A 14,894-nucleotide genomic window follows, 5' to 3' on the forward strand; every position below is an offset into this window, starting at 1 on the left:
ACTAAAACACAAATATAATTTGGGTATTATCAATATAACATAATAATTTAAACATAAGTTTGAATTGGCTAAGTTTGGTTTATTATGAAATTCTTCACACAAAAAAAAGATGATATTATCTATAAAATGAAACTATGTACCTATGTTTGTTTCAATTAACACACAAGACACATCGCAATTAAATGCGAAGTAAGCCACTTAGTTTCAAATTAAACTTTATAAACAGGAAATTAAAACAACAATTTAAATATGTATCAGTATATCAACGTAAAATTGTAAGGAAATTAAATTTACAATACTTGTAGGTTAGGTTAGTTACAGTTTAACTCAAATTCCTCTATATTAAAATCAGTATACACTGTTTATAAGTTTTTAAAACGTTTCTAATCTCTATTATATATTTACGGTCCTAAGAATGATTACAGATCGTATTGTATATTAAGCGATATAATGAATTCACCTGATTTACTTGATTGGCATACCAGTATTCCAAAATATTTACTATTTTAGTTAGTACTTTGGTTTTCCTTAACTTTTCCCATAGTATATTATAATTTTTTGTATCAAATGCACGGCTTAAATCTAAAAAGCATGAATAAACTGTAGTGTTTCTATTTAAATACTCGTATACTGTATTTTTCAAAGCCAAAATGGCTAAATCGGTGGATGAGCCTCGTCGGAAACCAAATTGTGCATTATGTATCGGTATATTGTTTTCATTCAGATGTTTCATAATTATAGTTTCAAACACTTTAGAAAATATAGTGGCCAAAGAAATAGGTCGGTAATTTGAAGAACTGGACACATCGCCCGTTCTATTTTTTACAATAGGAACAACAATAGTTCTCATAAGATCTGCAGGTAAATAACTATGTTCAATACATGAATTGAAAAAGATAGTCAGCTTCTCAAAAAGTAACTCAGGTGCAAATAAAAGGTGCTCGACGCTGAGCTCATCGTGGCCCGGAGACTTGCCGCGCTTCATACGCGTGATACACCGGTACACGTCTTCCGCCGTGACACGCAGCGCTGTACAGCAGTCGTCTGCGGTCTCCGAGCCACCATGGGCCCCGCGACTCGCCTCTACACTTTGACTATTGGAACTGGCAAAGGTAGGCTGGGACTGCAACGGAGGATTAAATTTATCTAAAAACAAATTAGCTATACTAGATGGGTCTTGGTTTCCTTCAACAGTCAAAGGCCTATTTGTCTTTTATTGGTTTCTTTCCAGAAATTCCCGAAGTCTTTACTATTTCTGTACGTGGCTATAATATCCATTTTTATTTTAGTTTCATTTAATTGACACCAACTAATTTTATTTTTAAAAATACTTTTGCTATGTTTCATATCGTTATATACATTACCCTGCGTAGGACGCCCATAAAAGTTCCACAACTGATAGTATTGCCTAGCTATAGCGTGGCAATCTTTAACATGATGGTTCCAACCAATGACTGGTTTTTTGTTGTTACGTATTTTGCTCTGATATGACTGCTTCGCAGCTTTTTTGATGCTGTTTACTATCTGATTATAATATGTAGCAATTAAACTATGTTGATGATAACAATCATTGCATGAAGCTACTTTACAGGTGATAGTGAGCCACTCATATGAATCCAAATACTTAAAACATAAGTTTACATGTTTACATTTCTGTTCCGGATTCCTAGCACCCCATATCACTTTATTAATTGACTGTGTGACTTATCTATTTTTGGTATTAACATATCAATATTGCATTTAATGATAATAGGGAAATGATCTGAATAATATAGATCATTTGATATATAAATACTATTAACAATATTTAAACCAGCCTCAGTAACAATACAGTGATCTAACCAGCTCGTGGTGCCGTGCGCGTCACTTAGATACGTAAATGAATTCGATGATGTGCCTAGCAAGGCAAGATCGGCACACACCCAACTCTGGTCATTACAGAAATCTAACATCTTACCTTCGAATAAGCTACTTGAGCGCGATACATCCGCATTGAAATCACCAAGCACTAACACTGTTTCAGTATCGTTCGTTTCGATAACCGCACTAATGACACCCAAACATTCCGTAAACAAAGGTAGATTGTCCGCGTCCTCCGTAGGCATATATACCGACATTACTATGAAGCTGCGTCCGGCGGTAAGCTGAATACACACAGCCGCGACGCGCGTCGATCCGGTGTCGATTGGTCTTACATTCGGAGGTCTGTGTTATGTTCAAGTACCCACTTTTACTTCTCCGAGTATCTACATAAGTCTCCTGCAAAGTCCGCAATACAGAAGGCCACAAGATTACTATATCCCCTAACATACTCAATACCCAAAACCAGATGTACCTTTTATGTATTTTAGAATAGATTTAATATTATACTTATCATTTTCATTGGGATTATTTTGGTGTCTACTACGTATATACGGATATTTATTACCAACATACAGTAAAGAACCTACTGCCTCCCTCAATTTAAGAGTCATCATTCATAACAGGATGTTCACCAGTAAATATAAAGGCACTCAGTCCTCACAACATAACCTTTAGGAACTTGCATAAAAAAAATCTCTTCTAGATTCCCATGTAAAAATGCTGTCTTGATATCGAATTGTCTTAATTTCAAATTCTTCTGAGCTGCTATCGATAAAATAATTCTAAGTGAAGTACTGTTCACCACAGGACTATAGGATTCCTCATTCTCTCACTTTATATTTCTGTTGAAACCCTCTGACTACTAATCTAGCTTTATATCTTCCATCCGACTTCTTAGCAAAGACCCACTTGCTTGTTAAAGGTTTTCTTCCTTCAGCTTCTTTTTCATCAACCAACTTCCCATGTGCCATTCTTCTCTAAAGAAAATTTCTCTTCTTCTATAGCTTTCAACCATTTCTCCTTTTCACTGGAGTTAACTGCTTCCTCAAACGTTGAAAGTGCACACTCAGCCAAAAAATCCATAACATAATCTTTCTACTTCTCAAGTAAAGACCTATTTCTCGGTGAATTCCTCTTTGGACCTACACTTTCTGCAACAACTTATGTTTCTTCTTCATTTGTTTCATCAGCATCATTAAAAACATCAACAACCTCCTCTATTCTATTCTCACTTGCATTCAAAAAATCAACAAAATCTCCTTTTATAGTTAAAGAAAATAACTTTTTCATTTAGATTATCAACAAAATACACATTCCTCACATTGATTGACTTGGCGTACAGGTTCGCGGCGGTCCGTACAGGAGCTGTACGCGTATCCAATGTACGCGTGAACAGCGTTTCCCAACTACGCGTAAGACAGGAACGCGCTATCCGTACGCAGCTTTACATTAATGACGTATCGATTACTCGAAAACGTTTATGAAGTATGTATTTGCATTCGGTAGTACGAGTTTAACATTATACCTACGTTTGCATTAAAACCATGACAACTGTCGAGCCACTGAAAATAGACTACTCCACAACTTATATTTCCATCTCAATTACACACGCAAAAAGGTGAGAAAAATATATTTGGCCATTTTTAGGGTTCCGTAGCCAAATGGCAAAAAACGGAACCTTTATTATTGTATTTGACATTTGTCGCAAAGTATTGTCTCTAAAATTTTGAAGGTTATATTATCTTATTTTTCGATGTTTATTTTATTAAAAGAAATAAAAACTGTGAATTTATTAATTTGTAAGTGTTTTAGTACTTTATAGTTAACTGTCAAACACGGACTAGGGGTAGGTAGGTCGAGAAGGGACGTCATAAGAAATGGTCTATTGGACAAGTTGACACAAACAAACAACGAACAAAAGACACACAAAATAGGTTAACTCTGAATAATTTAAAGATTATGATAGTTAATTTGGCTCACATGTTTAGTTCTAAATAAGTAAAGAATATATTTATCATAAGCCAAATTTTCCATAAAGTTAAGGTAAAATAATAGCTTGTAGACGTCTCATGGCTGGGACTTTCTCCATTTAAAGCGATGGGTTTGAACTTATTGCTCGAGAACGAGGCATATTATACAGATAAATAAAGCGTAGGAAAATTAAGTAGTGCTGTGCAGATTTGAAACCGCAGTCTTGGATTTCACACAATTCAAGAGAAGTTCGCCTTTTCTCAATGTTTGAAATATATTTCTATAGAAATCAGTATTAAGGCTTACGTTTATGAATTAAGATCATCCCTTAAAGAAGTAAAATTGAGGATGAAAGTTTGTAAGTTCGTCAATTATTCAATTAGAAACAAGGAAATCAGTATTAACGCTGTTTCTAAATAAAAGACCAACGTTACAGTGTTTTCTGATGGGATTTTCCCATCGAGTACACGGCTATTTTGAAAATAAGGTTAGTTTTTCAAACAAGAAATGATGAGCGTCAAGTTTAGAAGTTAACGAAGAGCCTGTGATTATACAATGAACTCCCATGTCGATGGACGTAAAGTCGCCGGTCCTTCGCCTACTCGTAGTCTCGTTCCCACCGAACTGTTATGAAATTGAGAAAATAGACAGTGCACATGTGCACTATCAGTATCTCATACGTGAAACTAAAAAAAATCATTAGACAGTAGAACATTAGTTTTGAAAAAGGTAATCTCCACGTCATTGTTAAAAATAATAATTGCTTTTTAACTCTTTATAGCATAATTTTAACAATCTATAAGCAAGACGTGTTCTTACGTCCATATTCGTCACAAGATCGTACTGCTGATACGTCAGGTACAAATATACCTGAAGGCAACGATATTGCCTGAAGGCCGCTAGATGACATTAACCAGGGAATTTATAATGATTATATATTTATTAAATATAAATACACTTATATTTACACTTTAAATTATTGTATTTATATTTTATAGTTTTGACATTTATTACTAGTTTATTTTTTATATAATACGGTATCTAATTTAAAGTTATATTTGAACAGAAGAACATTTAATCATTTTCGATTGTTTCACGTGAATTCTAAATTAGTGCAATGTTTTACTCCGTTGGAGTTCGTTTGACCGCTAGGCCGTAGTTGTGAAAATCTTTTATACTAGAGGTTGACCAATGTTCAAAACAACGTAAAACAAAAAACATGTACCAAAACATGAGCTTTTCTTTTATAAATAACTTTATATTCTTAAAACTCGAGATGCTACAAATTATCGTTTTCATTCTTAGCAATCACAATAGATATACTGTATATAATATATGTTGGGTATATTACAATGTTTTTTTGGATGCAGTACCAGTGTCAAACCACTGGTCAACGAATGGGACTGGTAAACAAGGCATTTTACGCGTTAAAATAATAAGATGAATTACAATACAAGCGAAAGCTATGAAAAGGCGATCTTTTAAGCAAATAATTAAAATAAGAAAAATAGATCGAATCAAAGTGCTAGTATACTAATTGGTCAGCTACATGACCACCTAGACAAATTAAGTGCCTTTTGTCAACTCGAGACATATGGTGACAAGAGTGAATTTCAGGTTCTTGTAAGAGGACATGGTTGTGACTTTTAAACATTGAATATGTATCATAAAGGCGTACTTATGTCCGAGCTGTGAATTGAACTCACAGCTTTCAATCAAATATAGTTACGGTTATTTACATTTATTGATAAAACTGCCGACTACCTCTATGTATATGATTGTGAACCACACAAAGCACATACCACACATAAGCCTTATTTCAAGACGAAACATCGAACAACGTGTAACGCTCGACGACCCTTATATTTATTTTTATATTTTTTTAAATCTATATTTTATAGTCTACTTTAACATGACTTAGGTCAAATGGCGGTCAAGATCAATCATTTCCATATAACTGTGAACCAAAAATGTTAAGAGATACACTATTTCTTCCGTATTTATATACCTTTTACACTGTTATTCCTATAATATAAAGGTAAAATTAACATTTCAGTTATTTGTCTAACATATTATGCCGGTGCAGACATTTTTGTTACTTAGAGATCTGCGAATCTATAATATCTAAAAGTTTTTTCGGTATTTATGTCTTAAATAACGTTCGCTTAATCCTCCGACTCTCCTAAACATAGTCGAATAATAGGCTTTAACGAAATGTCTAGTCCTATCTAATGACTTCCAAAAAATTCGAAATTTAAAACTGTAATGAATGAGTTGTACATGAAAAATGAAAATCATACATAAAGCTTAGTTCAAAGCGATGAAAAAATATGAGTTAGCCTTTGAATAGCCGCATATGATGTGTAACATCTGACATCTCACCTCGGTAATAAGTTTTACTACAATTCAAATAACGTGTGTTTCCCCCGCTTCCTGTTACACACTTCCGTCCCTTTTCACGAAATCTCTCCCACAGGTTACAGGTAAGCGAGAGGAAAGATGTTACATATAAAGTAAAACAAATTATTTGAGAAGTGCTCTTTATTATGGAAAAACTAAAATGTGTAGAAAAATATAAACTCAGTCTTCCTTTTTATCAAATCAAGTTACATTTCATTGGTTTGAATCTCAAATATTATACAATATAGTGCAAAGAAGCACATATGAGAATGACTATGAAGTAAACATATTCTTTTCATACAAAAATAATGGTCTACGATGTAGTCCAAGAAGTATATACTATTATAATATGTGAATACCACTTGTGGCTGGCTAGTTTCGAATTTTGGCTATCAATATTAAAACTATTGGAAGTATTTTGCTTATATAAAATGCATCCGTGTAAACTTATGGATTTAATGATTTCAGATATTTGATATTAACCTATTATTATAGAATTAACTAGCTTGATTTGTCTTCTTGATGAAACATGCTCTATTCTTTGTAGTGCTTTACAAGTAAATTCAAATATGTAACGAGCCAAACAGCTTGATAACAAACAAAAATGCACTCCAATCACAGATCACCAATAACTAATCAGTCTTTTAAAGATCCAAAATTTTGAAAAAATACTCAACTTCTAATAAACCATCTTCAGCTAAATCACTGCAGTGTATTGCATTTTGCACTTTTGTCTTTCCAAATTTCGCTCTTAAAGTGTGTGGACGTAATAATCTGGCAATCTCCTATGTCAATAAAAAATATATTATAAATTTTAAATGGTATTATTTTATGTATTTATTTTTATAGAATACATACTGGATCAGATGGGCCAACTAACTTCCGAAATTCCACGGCAGTATTAACATTTTTGTCTTTGGCAACTATTTCCATAGCAATGCAAGGACCACTAGATAACTCTTCGACCATACCCTGTTGTATTAAAACATACCTCTGAATTAACATAGAAGTCATTGAATATCAAAATATTATGCATTTAGAGTACCATCAATTCAATATAAAAATCATTTTACGTAGGATACTTAATTTAAATCTCTTATATGCTATTTTTACTTAATTATGACATTAGTACCTTGTACTCTTGGACTATTCCTTTGTACACTTCATAAAATTCAGCAGCATTAATGTTTTCCACAATAAACATATTTAATGCTGTAACATTAAACCCTCCATCATCAATAACTTCTAATGCTGCTCCTAGCTTTCCTTCACGTATTGCATGTGGTTTTACTATGCATAATGTGCAGTTGGACAGAGTTGCTGTTAACCGAAGACGGACAGATCGTAAAGCTGGTGGTGGAAAAAAATAATCAATATCCTGTAAAAGTGAAAAAAGGTCATACTTTAATAAAGTTTATTTTTACTTTTCACAAAATTTAAATGTAATTTAAATATGTTTTAAAATAAATGTACTACAGAAGTACCAAGAAGGTTAAAGAAGGTTAAAGACCTTACATAAAAATCATACCTTTACACTTATATTATAAATGCGAAAGTAATCTGTCTGTTTGTCTGTACACTTTCATGGCTAATAAAATTTGGTATGAAGCAAGCTTCATCCCAAAGGAAGTACATAGGCTACTTTTTAATACCTGAAACCTTACGACCAGTCTTCCAACCTAACATGCAAACCTATATAACATATAATGTCTATATGCTACTAGAGACAACATCTTCAACTTCAATTTAATGACATATTGTGATATCAATACCAGTAACCTATTATATGTATAATCACAATCCCAGATAATTATGAGTAATTCATAAACACAAAAGCTATTTACCTCTAGTGCATCCTCAGGGCTAGTTGACACATGGGCACAATTTCTTACAGGATCTGTACCATATAGAGCTCTTATAGTGCCAGGTTCAGCTTTCAATGGATCTTTATTGCCAAGTACTTTCACACATGCCGACACAGAGTCTTTTCCTACCAATTCCAAGCCATAAACTTGTTGACCAGAGAGATAGTCCAGAAGAAATCTAAAATAGTTTTCATATGAAATTGGTACATGTTTGTTTTGCCCTCTATTTATTTAAATATGTATGTATTTATTTTTAAAATATCTGTCTGATTTTATTAATGTTGTATATTTCATAGAACAATTTGGTAACAAAAATATTTGTTTTTGACAGGGAATATTTAAAGAAAAACTCACGGAAATGTTGGATCCGAAACTACTTTTCTGTATAGAAAATTAATATCTTCAGCAGTAAGGAAAGCTTTTTTCATCTTAGTTACCTTCAAACCTTGTTCATAAAAATGAGTTAATATTTTTCCAGCTATTTTAGTCGGGAGTGGCTTAATCATAGCAAATGTTCTGAAATTTAAAATTCATTAGAATTAATCTACAGGTAGATACCTTTTTTTTATTTAATGGTATCGTAGTTACCAGTCATAGTAGCCCACAAAGATTTGTCCATCATTAATGTCTTAAATATTACAATATCATTATACTGAATAGAAAATGAGACTTCAACAATGATTTTTATTAAAATGTAATGTCAATTATAATTATACACATCATGGCCAACTATTTAAATGTACCTTTTAATTATCAGCCTAACTATTTTACTATATGACACCAATCAATCAGTGGTCATAATTATGAGTCAATACACCTTCTATTCGTAGATTAGAGTATTTTTCCATAGACTCTCTTTAAATTAAAAATATTTATATTGGTTTGGTAAGAAAATCATTATGTGGTTAGATATAATTTTATAAATTATACTTTTAGCACATTTTTTGGTATGTCTATTATCAGGAGAGTCAAATTCACCTATTCTATGAAGAGAAGAATATTTTGGCTGAGTTTCATACATACACACACCGCTGATTGTAACTAGACTAGGCAGTTCATTAAATTACTAAATAAGCTAGTTCATTGTAGCATATATATGGAAAAATTTATTATTAATTATTATTATTAATTATTAATATAATAGTTATTAAAAATTATGATAGAGTAGTTTTATAATAATAAATTTATAATATTTACATCACTAAAAACTTAATTAAATAATTTTAAACTAATTGTTTTAATAAATGGGTACATACACTTCCATATCCTTGTGCAATTGTGTTCTTGTAGCTTCACAAGCGAAATCAACAATTTTTATCAACCTTCCTAAAATCTGTAGAGTAGATCCAATATAAAAGTTGTCTAAAGTTACTCCATGGACTTTAACTCTTCGAAGAAAAGTTTTTCGGTTTTTTAAATCATACATTTCTATTGTATCATCGGTGGGATAGTAAAATACATTGAACCGACGAATCAGGCTAGCTTGATTATCATACCATTCTCCGATAAATGAAAATTTGTCTCGATAAGCGCCTTCCTAAAATTTAACAAATTTTAATATTTTACTTTTTATTAAACAAGTTTTAATGATAAGAAAGTAAAATAAATTGTATTGTATACCATTTTCAAAAAGGCTGTTTTAAATTTTTTAAATATATTTCATGATATCGTTAGAGATATATTGTCTTCTCTATGTTAATACACGTTTTTTTATTGATCAACGAAGTTAGTTAATGCCTTAGTTACTATGACAATTAATTTATTTCTATATACTGTTGTCTGTTAGTCAGTTATTGCATTAACTATTTAAATTTTAAAAAAGATTAAGTTATGGATATTTCAACTTTTATCTTTTCTTCTTTTTTCAAGCATCTGGTGCTAGATGAGCAATAAATGTTCGTTATTGTTATTACGGCCAATGTCACGTATAAAATATCTTAATTTTAAGATTTAAGGACATTATTCGAAATGTAAACAAGCAAAAGTCAAAACTCAACAAATCTGATTTCTGAAATCAGAAATTCGTTTCTCTATGCAAAAAATATTCAATATTTGAATTTTAATCTATATCATAGACTCTATGGCCAATAGATTTCTATAGTTCTATAAATAATAATTTTCGACGACTAAAGTATTTGTGATTGTGTTATAAAATATAAGCGGCTTTGTAACATAAATAAAAAAGAAAATTTTGACGAAATAAAAATAACAACATATAACACAAAACATCAACAAACTTCATAATATTAATATCCTTTTTGGTAATAATGACTGAAAACGAAAAAATTGACACAGAATAAAGTTAAATTATACCTGTATACATACTTCTGACTTACAAAACGCCAATTTCTCAATTATTTTATATCTTAAAATGGTAACCTTGTAGATTTATATTTTAATAAATTATATTGAATAAATTTACAAGTGATATGATGTGATTATTATTAATATAATATTATATTATTCAGACTTACGACTATTTCGACAAATATACGTTTCTTTGCGAAATGTATGACGAAGACGCTGATGAAATAAAGGAATTAATATTAAACTTTTTCCCATTTGACAATTCGATTCAAGTCATTGATTCAAAAAAAGCGAAAAATCTGGTTAAGCGTGTTCATTTACCGCCTTTAAAAATCCAAATGCTACAAATAGGAAATATAGTTAATATATTTTCTAAACTACTATATATAAAAGACTGTGCACCTGCCACTAGAAAAACTTTATACAATAACAATCAAAGGTATCATTATTACAAATAATTAGTTTTTTTTGTATGACCATGCTTCAAGTAATTATTCGCATTTGGCCTAGCAGCACCTGTCCGTGAGATGTCGTAACTAAAACATACATTATAATATTAGTGATTTTGGTTTTTAAAACTTATCTACTGTGCGTCTTTTTAATTTATCAAATATAGGTAGGTATTTGGGTAATGTATAGGTATGATTCCATTTTCATTTTATAGATCCATAAGACATCATTGCTCTTTAAGATTAACTGATATGTAAATATAATTCTTGTGTTCTCAGCTTTATTTACATGTATAATAAAGTATTTTCTACGCAATATTACACAGTCATAATAAAAATATTTATTACAGTACTTTTGCTTTAATAAAACCTGTACCTCCAAGTTCTCATGGTAAAATTATAACATTCATAATGAAAAAAGGTTTTCGAATTGTTCTTATGAAAAATGGAAAAGTAAGCAAAGATTTTGCGAAGGCGCTTTATAAAAATCTTTCTGGGAGTAATATGTTACCGTAAGTATTTAACACTATGTTTTAATAATACACATAGTGTTGTCTACCGCTTCAAATAATTTTGTTCATTTGCCATCGAATAAAAAGTTACTTCACATTTGCGCATTAACTACCTCGTTGGTCTAGATTAACTTATAAGAGTAGAAGCTGGGTAAATTAACTACCTTTTATTCTACAGCCTTTGATTATTAATGCTAAGATAGACTGTCAAAAGTAAAAATACGACGAAAAAAATAGTATCCAACTGTTAGCTATTATGTACACTGCTCAGTGCTCACGGGTAAAGTACTACTTTACGTTGACGTTTGGCAAGTGTAAAGCGTAGCTGTCACGCACACAAACATTATAAAGTTGGCTCGTTTGTAGTTTTTTGTGCAGTGCAACACTATATCTAAATATATTCTTCTAAGTATTTTTAAAATGTTGTCGCATAAACTTCTATGGAATTGTAATGGATTACAGCGATGAAAAAATTGTTTCGCACGTTAAAGGCACATTTGTAAGACATTTTATTTCATTTATTAAGAGGTTTTTATTAATAACACTATGTCCGGAAATGTTTTTTATGAAAATAAAAGGATATTATGGATATATTAAATAAAATATTAAGGTTTTTTAGAAAGAAAAGACAAATGATTAAAAAATGTCATTCTGCTACAATATCTATAAATTGGGTACATGTGCTAACTCCTTGGGCAAAATACACAATTTTATCAACATTTTTAAAATTGCTCCAAACCCTGTCTAGTGTCAACCCTTTACCGTGCCTTAAATATACTTCCAGGATTATCTGTTTTATAAAGAATTGAAATCATGTAAAAAATATTTATTAATATAGGAAATTTTCTTGCTATTAGAATAACTTGCCCTTTTTCTTTCTTTCGTAAATCCACCTTAATCATTCTTATTCCTTGTATATTTCACTTTATACACTTTCTACTTACATATTTTTTGAGTTTATGAGCTTATAACTTTCTCAGATTCTTTTTTTACTCATGTCGCTATTCATAGGACATATTATATTCGTATAATATATGAAAACTTTGTCAGTTCCATATTAGTCTTTTTTTTTTAATAATTCTCTAAATACTATGATTCTTATCACTTATGATTAATGCACTTTTACACACATTTCAGTCACTTAATAGGTATAATTTCTATCTTTCTGATTTTGCTAGAGATGATATTACTAGAATTGATTTTTCTAGTAAAGTAATCAAATAGCTACTCTAGAATGTTAAATCAAAATATTACATTACACACTATTACATTATATTAAAGAAATTTTACTCATCCTTTGCAAGCTCAGCAATCTATTGGAAAATAATAAATGGTACTCGTTACGCAAAATTCAAATGTCGATTTTTAGAATCGTAATAGATTACATAACAACCGGAGAAGTGATTGGATTGGAACTAGTTGCACCTGATGCGGTGAAAAAATGGCGGACATGTTTAGGGGAAACCGATCCTGCAACTGCAGCCCCAGGCACGCTCCGTCGACTTTATGGAGAAAATAAAATTAGAAATGTTGCCCACGGTTGTAACACCCTAGAAGATGCGGCCCAGGTGTTTAATTATTGCACGTTATCTAATAAAGTAGTGAATTTGAAATATGACAAAAAGGCACCTAATTAAATAAAGTATCGCATATGTTTCATTTCTTAAGTTCTCGGCATATTTTCTTTCGCATGGTATAAATTAGCTTAACCTGATGAAATATATCTAATAATAAGAATAATCATCATCAATAATTTACAAAAATTTTCAAAGTTTTAAGCTCACAAAAGCATGAATAAGTAAACAATAATTTATATAATAATAATTATCTAATTATTTTCAGATGTTAGATTTATTTTTTGGTTATGAAAATGGAGTTCCCAGAATACCTTTCCGTGCAACCTATAAGAATTGCACTTGCTGTGTTATCAAACCACATGTTATTATTGAAGGAAATTTAGGTGCAATTCTTGAACAGATTGCAATTTCTAAACATTTTTACATTTCTGCAATAGCTATGTTTTCAGTAAAACTAGTAAATGCTGAAGAATTTTTTGAAGTTTATAAAGGTGTTTTGCCTGAGTTTGAGGTAGCACTTCTTTTTTATTTCTGTAAACAGCAAGTTAATTTTTTTATCTATTTCTATTTAATAATATTTTAAGGCGATGTCTATACATTTAGCAGAAGGAAAGTGTGTTACTTTAGAAGTTAAATGTAATGATCCAAATATGAACTGCGTTTGTGAATTTAGGAAACTTTGTGGACCAAGAGACCCGGTAAAATAACTTAATATTATATACAACACAATACAATTAATACTTATAAATAAAAGAGGCAGTAATGTCCTAAAATTTTATTTACCATTTAATTTAGATGTATTCTCATTTCACAGGAACTGAGTCGTCAACTATATCCCGATTCAATCAGAGCACTATATGGAAAAAACATAGTACATAATGCAGTCCATTGTACAGATCTACCAGAAGATGGTGAATTGGAAGTTGAATATTTTTTCAAGTTATTAGCCAATGAATGATTTAAAATACTATTATTATTTTCGCCTGTAGACATTTCTTATGACAAAATCATTCCCCTCTATTTCAATTTTTTCATACATCCATTTTCTGTTAACCCTAGAAGTTAAATAAAAAAATATATACACATTGTTCACAATTTTTTTTTAGTAATAAATAGTAACTATTAAGAATACCTGCATTCATGTCCACATTTGTTGGATGTACATTTTGAGCAAGGGAAGTGACAACCAGGACATACTTCATCTAAACAATCGCAGAGGTCCTTACCAGTCGCTGCTAATTGTCCACGCTCATTGTAGATTTTTTTAGTGTTGCGACTGAAAAAGTTACATTGTTACAATAATGTGCCGTGTGGCTCAAATTATTTTAAATTAAAATAAATAAATACTTCATAAAATAGCTTTTCCGATTTAATTTTCGTCGTTCACGAGCTGATGTTTCAGGGTCGAAGTTTTCCAAGAAGCGCATCTTTGTTTTCTTATCTATTTTTTTTTATTAAAAGTTCACAGCTCTTAATACCAAGAAATATATAAATCGAATTATTTAACATTTCATTATTATTATTGTAAATTTGTTACGTTATTCTAGAAATACATGTCTTGATTTAACTTGACACATGCCAGTTAACAGTTGACACTATATCCTAGACTGTGACATTTGAAAATAAATAAAAGTTCATAAAAATATTTTACATAAATAAGTACATTAAGCATTTATTTTAGCAACCAAATAACTTAAACTTGCTGTTGCTTGCTTAACGTCATAACGTAATACCTGCGCGATTAGATATAACGTCGTTTACTAATGCAATAGACAATGTGCATGACACATGTTAAGCTGTAATTTTCTGCATAATTGGTCATTTATGCGTAGTATTGTATTATTATCAGACTAGTTTACAAATTTACAAAAGTATCGATATATCCTTTTTTTATTGATATATTTTGTCGTTCATATATACACTATTCACCAACTTGACAGACAGCATTTG

General features: G+C 30.8%; 3 protein-coding genes across 3 annotated transcripts; 1 reads left to right on the forward strand and 2 right to left on the reverse strand.

Annotated features, from left to right (window-relative positions):
- Nucleotides 1-6,364: 6,364 nt before the first annotated feature.
- Nucleotides 6,365-10,086, reverse strand: LOC113394686 (nucleoside diphosphate kinase 7). The gene is made up of 7 exons (XM_026632084.2): nucleotides 9,720-10,086; nucleotides 9,356-9,636; nucleotides 8,454-8,615; nucleotides 8,079-8,277; nucleotides 7,367-7,612; nucleotides 7,093-7,206; nucleotides 6,365-7,019 (listed from the first exon to the last, which is right to left on the reverse strand). Exons 1-7 carry the CDS (start codon nucleotides 9,720-9,722, stop codon nucleotides 6,879-6,881), a joined length of 1,146 nt encoding a protein of 381 aa, XP_026487869.1. The 5' UTR covers nucleotides 9,723-10,086; the 3' UTR covers nucleotides 6,365-6,878.
- A 166-nt stretch (nucleotides 10,087-10,252) lies between these two features.
- LOC113394688 (nucleoside diphosphate kinase 7-like) lies at nucleotides 10,253-13,902 on the forward strand. The gene is made up of 7 exons (XM_026632088.2): nucleotides 10,253-10,473; nucleotides 10,568-10,845; nucleotides 11,206-11,367; nucleotides 12,737-12,935; nucleotides 13,210-13,455; nucleotides 13,529-13,642; nucleotides 13,759-13,902. The coding sequence occupies exons 1-7, from the start codon at nucleotides 10,471-10,473 to the stop codon at nucleotides 13,900-13,902; spliced, it is 1,146 nt and encodes a 381-aa protein (XP_026487873.2). The 5' UTR covers nucleotides 10,253-10,470.
- Nucleotides 13,705-14,526, reverse strand: LOC113394687 (ARL14 effector protein). Its single transcript, XM_026632086.2, has 3 exons — nucleotides 14,292-14,526; nucleotides 14,077-14,220; nucleotides 13,705-13,999 (listed from the first exon to the last, which is right to left on the reverse strand). The coding sequence occupies exons 1-3, from the start codon at nucleotides 14,369-14,371 to the stop codon at nucleotides 13,918-13,920; spliced, it is 306 nt and encodes a 101-aa protein (XP_026487871.1). The 5' UTR covers nucleotides 14,372-14,526; the 3' UTR covers nucleotides 13,705-13,917.
- Between the last annotated feature and the right edge of the window lie 368 nt (nucleotides 14,527-14,894).

This window comes from Vanessa tameamea, chromosome 2 (assembly GCF_037043105.1).
Source record: "Vanessa tameamea isolate UH-Manoa-2023 chromosome 2, ilVanTame1 primary haplotype, whole genome shotgun sequence".
NCBI lineage: Eukaryota > Metazoa > Arthropoda > Insecta > Lepidoptera > Nymphalidae > Vanessa > Vanessa tameamea.

What these genes read in the sequence shown, in the direction of transcription:
- LOC113394686 (XM_026632084.2), bottom strand. An exon ending in TTGCACAAGGATATGGAAGT is followed by an intron (nt 8,616 to 9,355) that starts GTATGTACCCAT and finishes TTTAAATTTCAG; the next exon opens with AACATTTGCTATGATTAAGC. An exon ending in GTTTCGGATCCAACATTTCC is followed by an intron (nt 8,278 to 8,453) that starts GTGAGTTTTTCT and finishes AAACTATTTTAG; the next exon opens with ATTTCTTCTGGACTATCTCT.
- LOC113394688 (XM_026632088.2), top strand. An exon ending in CCCTAGAAGATGCGGCCCAG is followed by an intron (nt 12,936 to 13,209) that starts GTGTTTAATTAT and finishes AATTATTTTCAG; the next exon opens with ATGTTAGATTTATTTTTTGG. An exon ending in TTTGTGGACCAAGAGACCCG is followed by an intron (nt 13,643 to 13,758) that starts GTAAAATAACTT and finishes CTCATTTCACAG; the next exon opens with GAACTGAGTCGTCAACTATA.
- LOC113394687 (XM_026632086.2), bottom strand. Translation starts at nt 14,371, where the DNA reads ATGCGCTTCTTGGAAAACTTCGACCCTGAAACATCAGCTCGTGAACGA. An exon ending in CGGAAAAGCTATTTTATGAA is followed by an intron (nt 14,221 to 14,291) that starts GTATTTATTTAT and finishes TAACTTTTTCAG; the next exon opens with TCGCAACACTAAAAAAATCT. An exon ending in AAATGTGGACATGAATGCAG is followed by an intron (nt 14,000 to 14,076) that starts GTATTCTTAATA and finishes TTTAACTTCTAG; the next exon opens with GGTTAACAGAAAATGGATGT.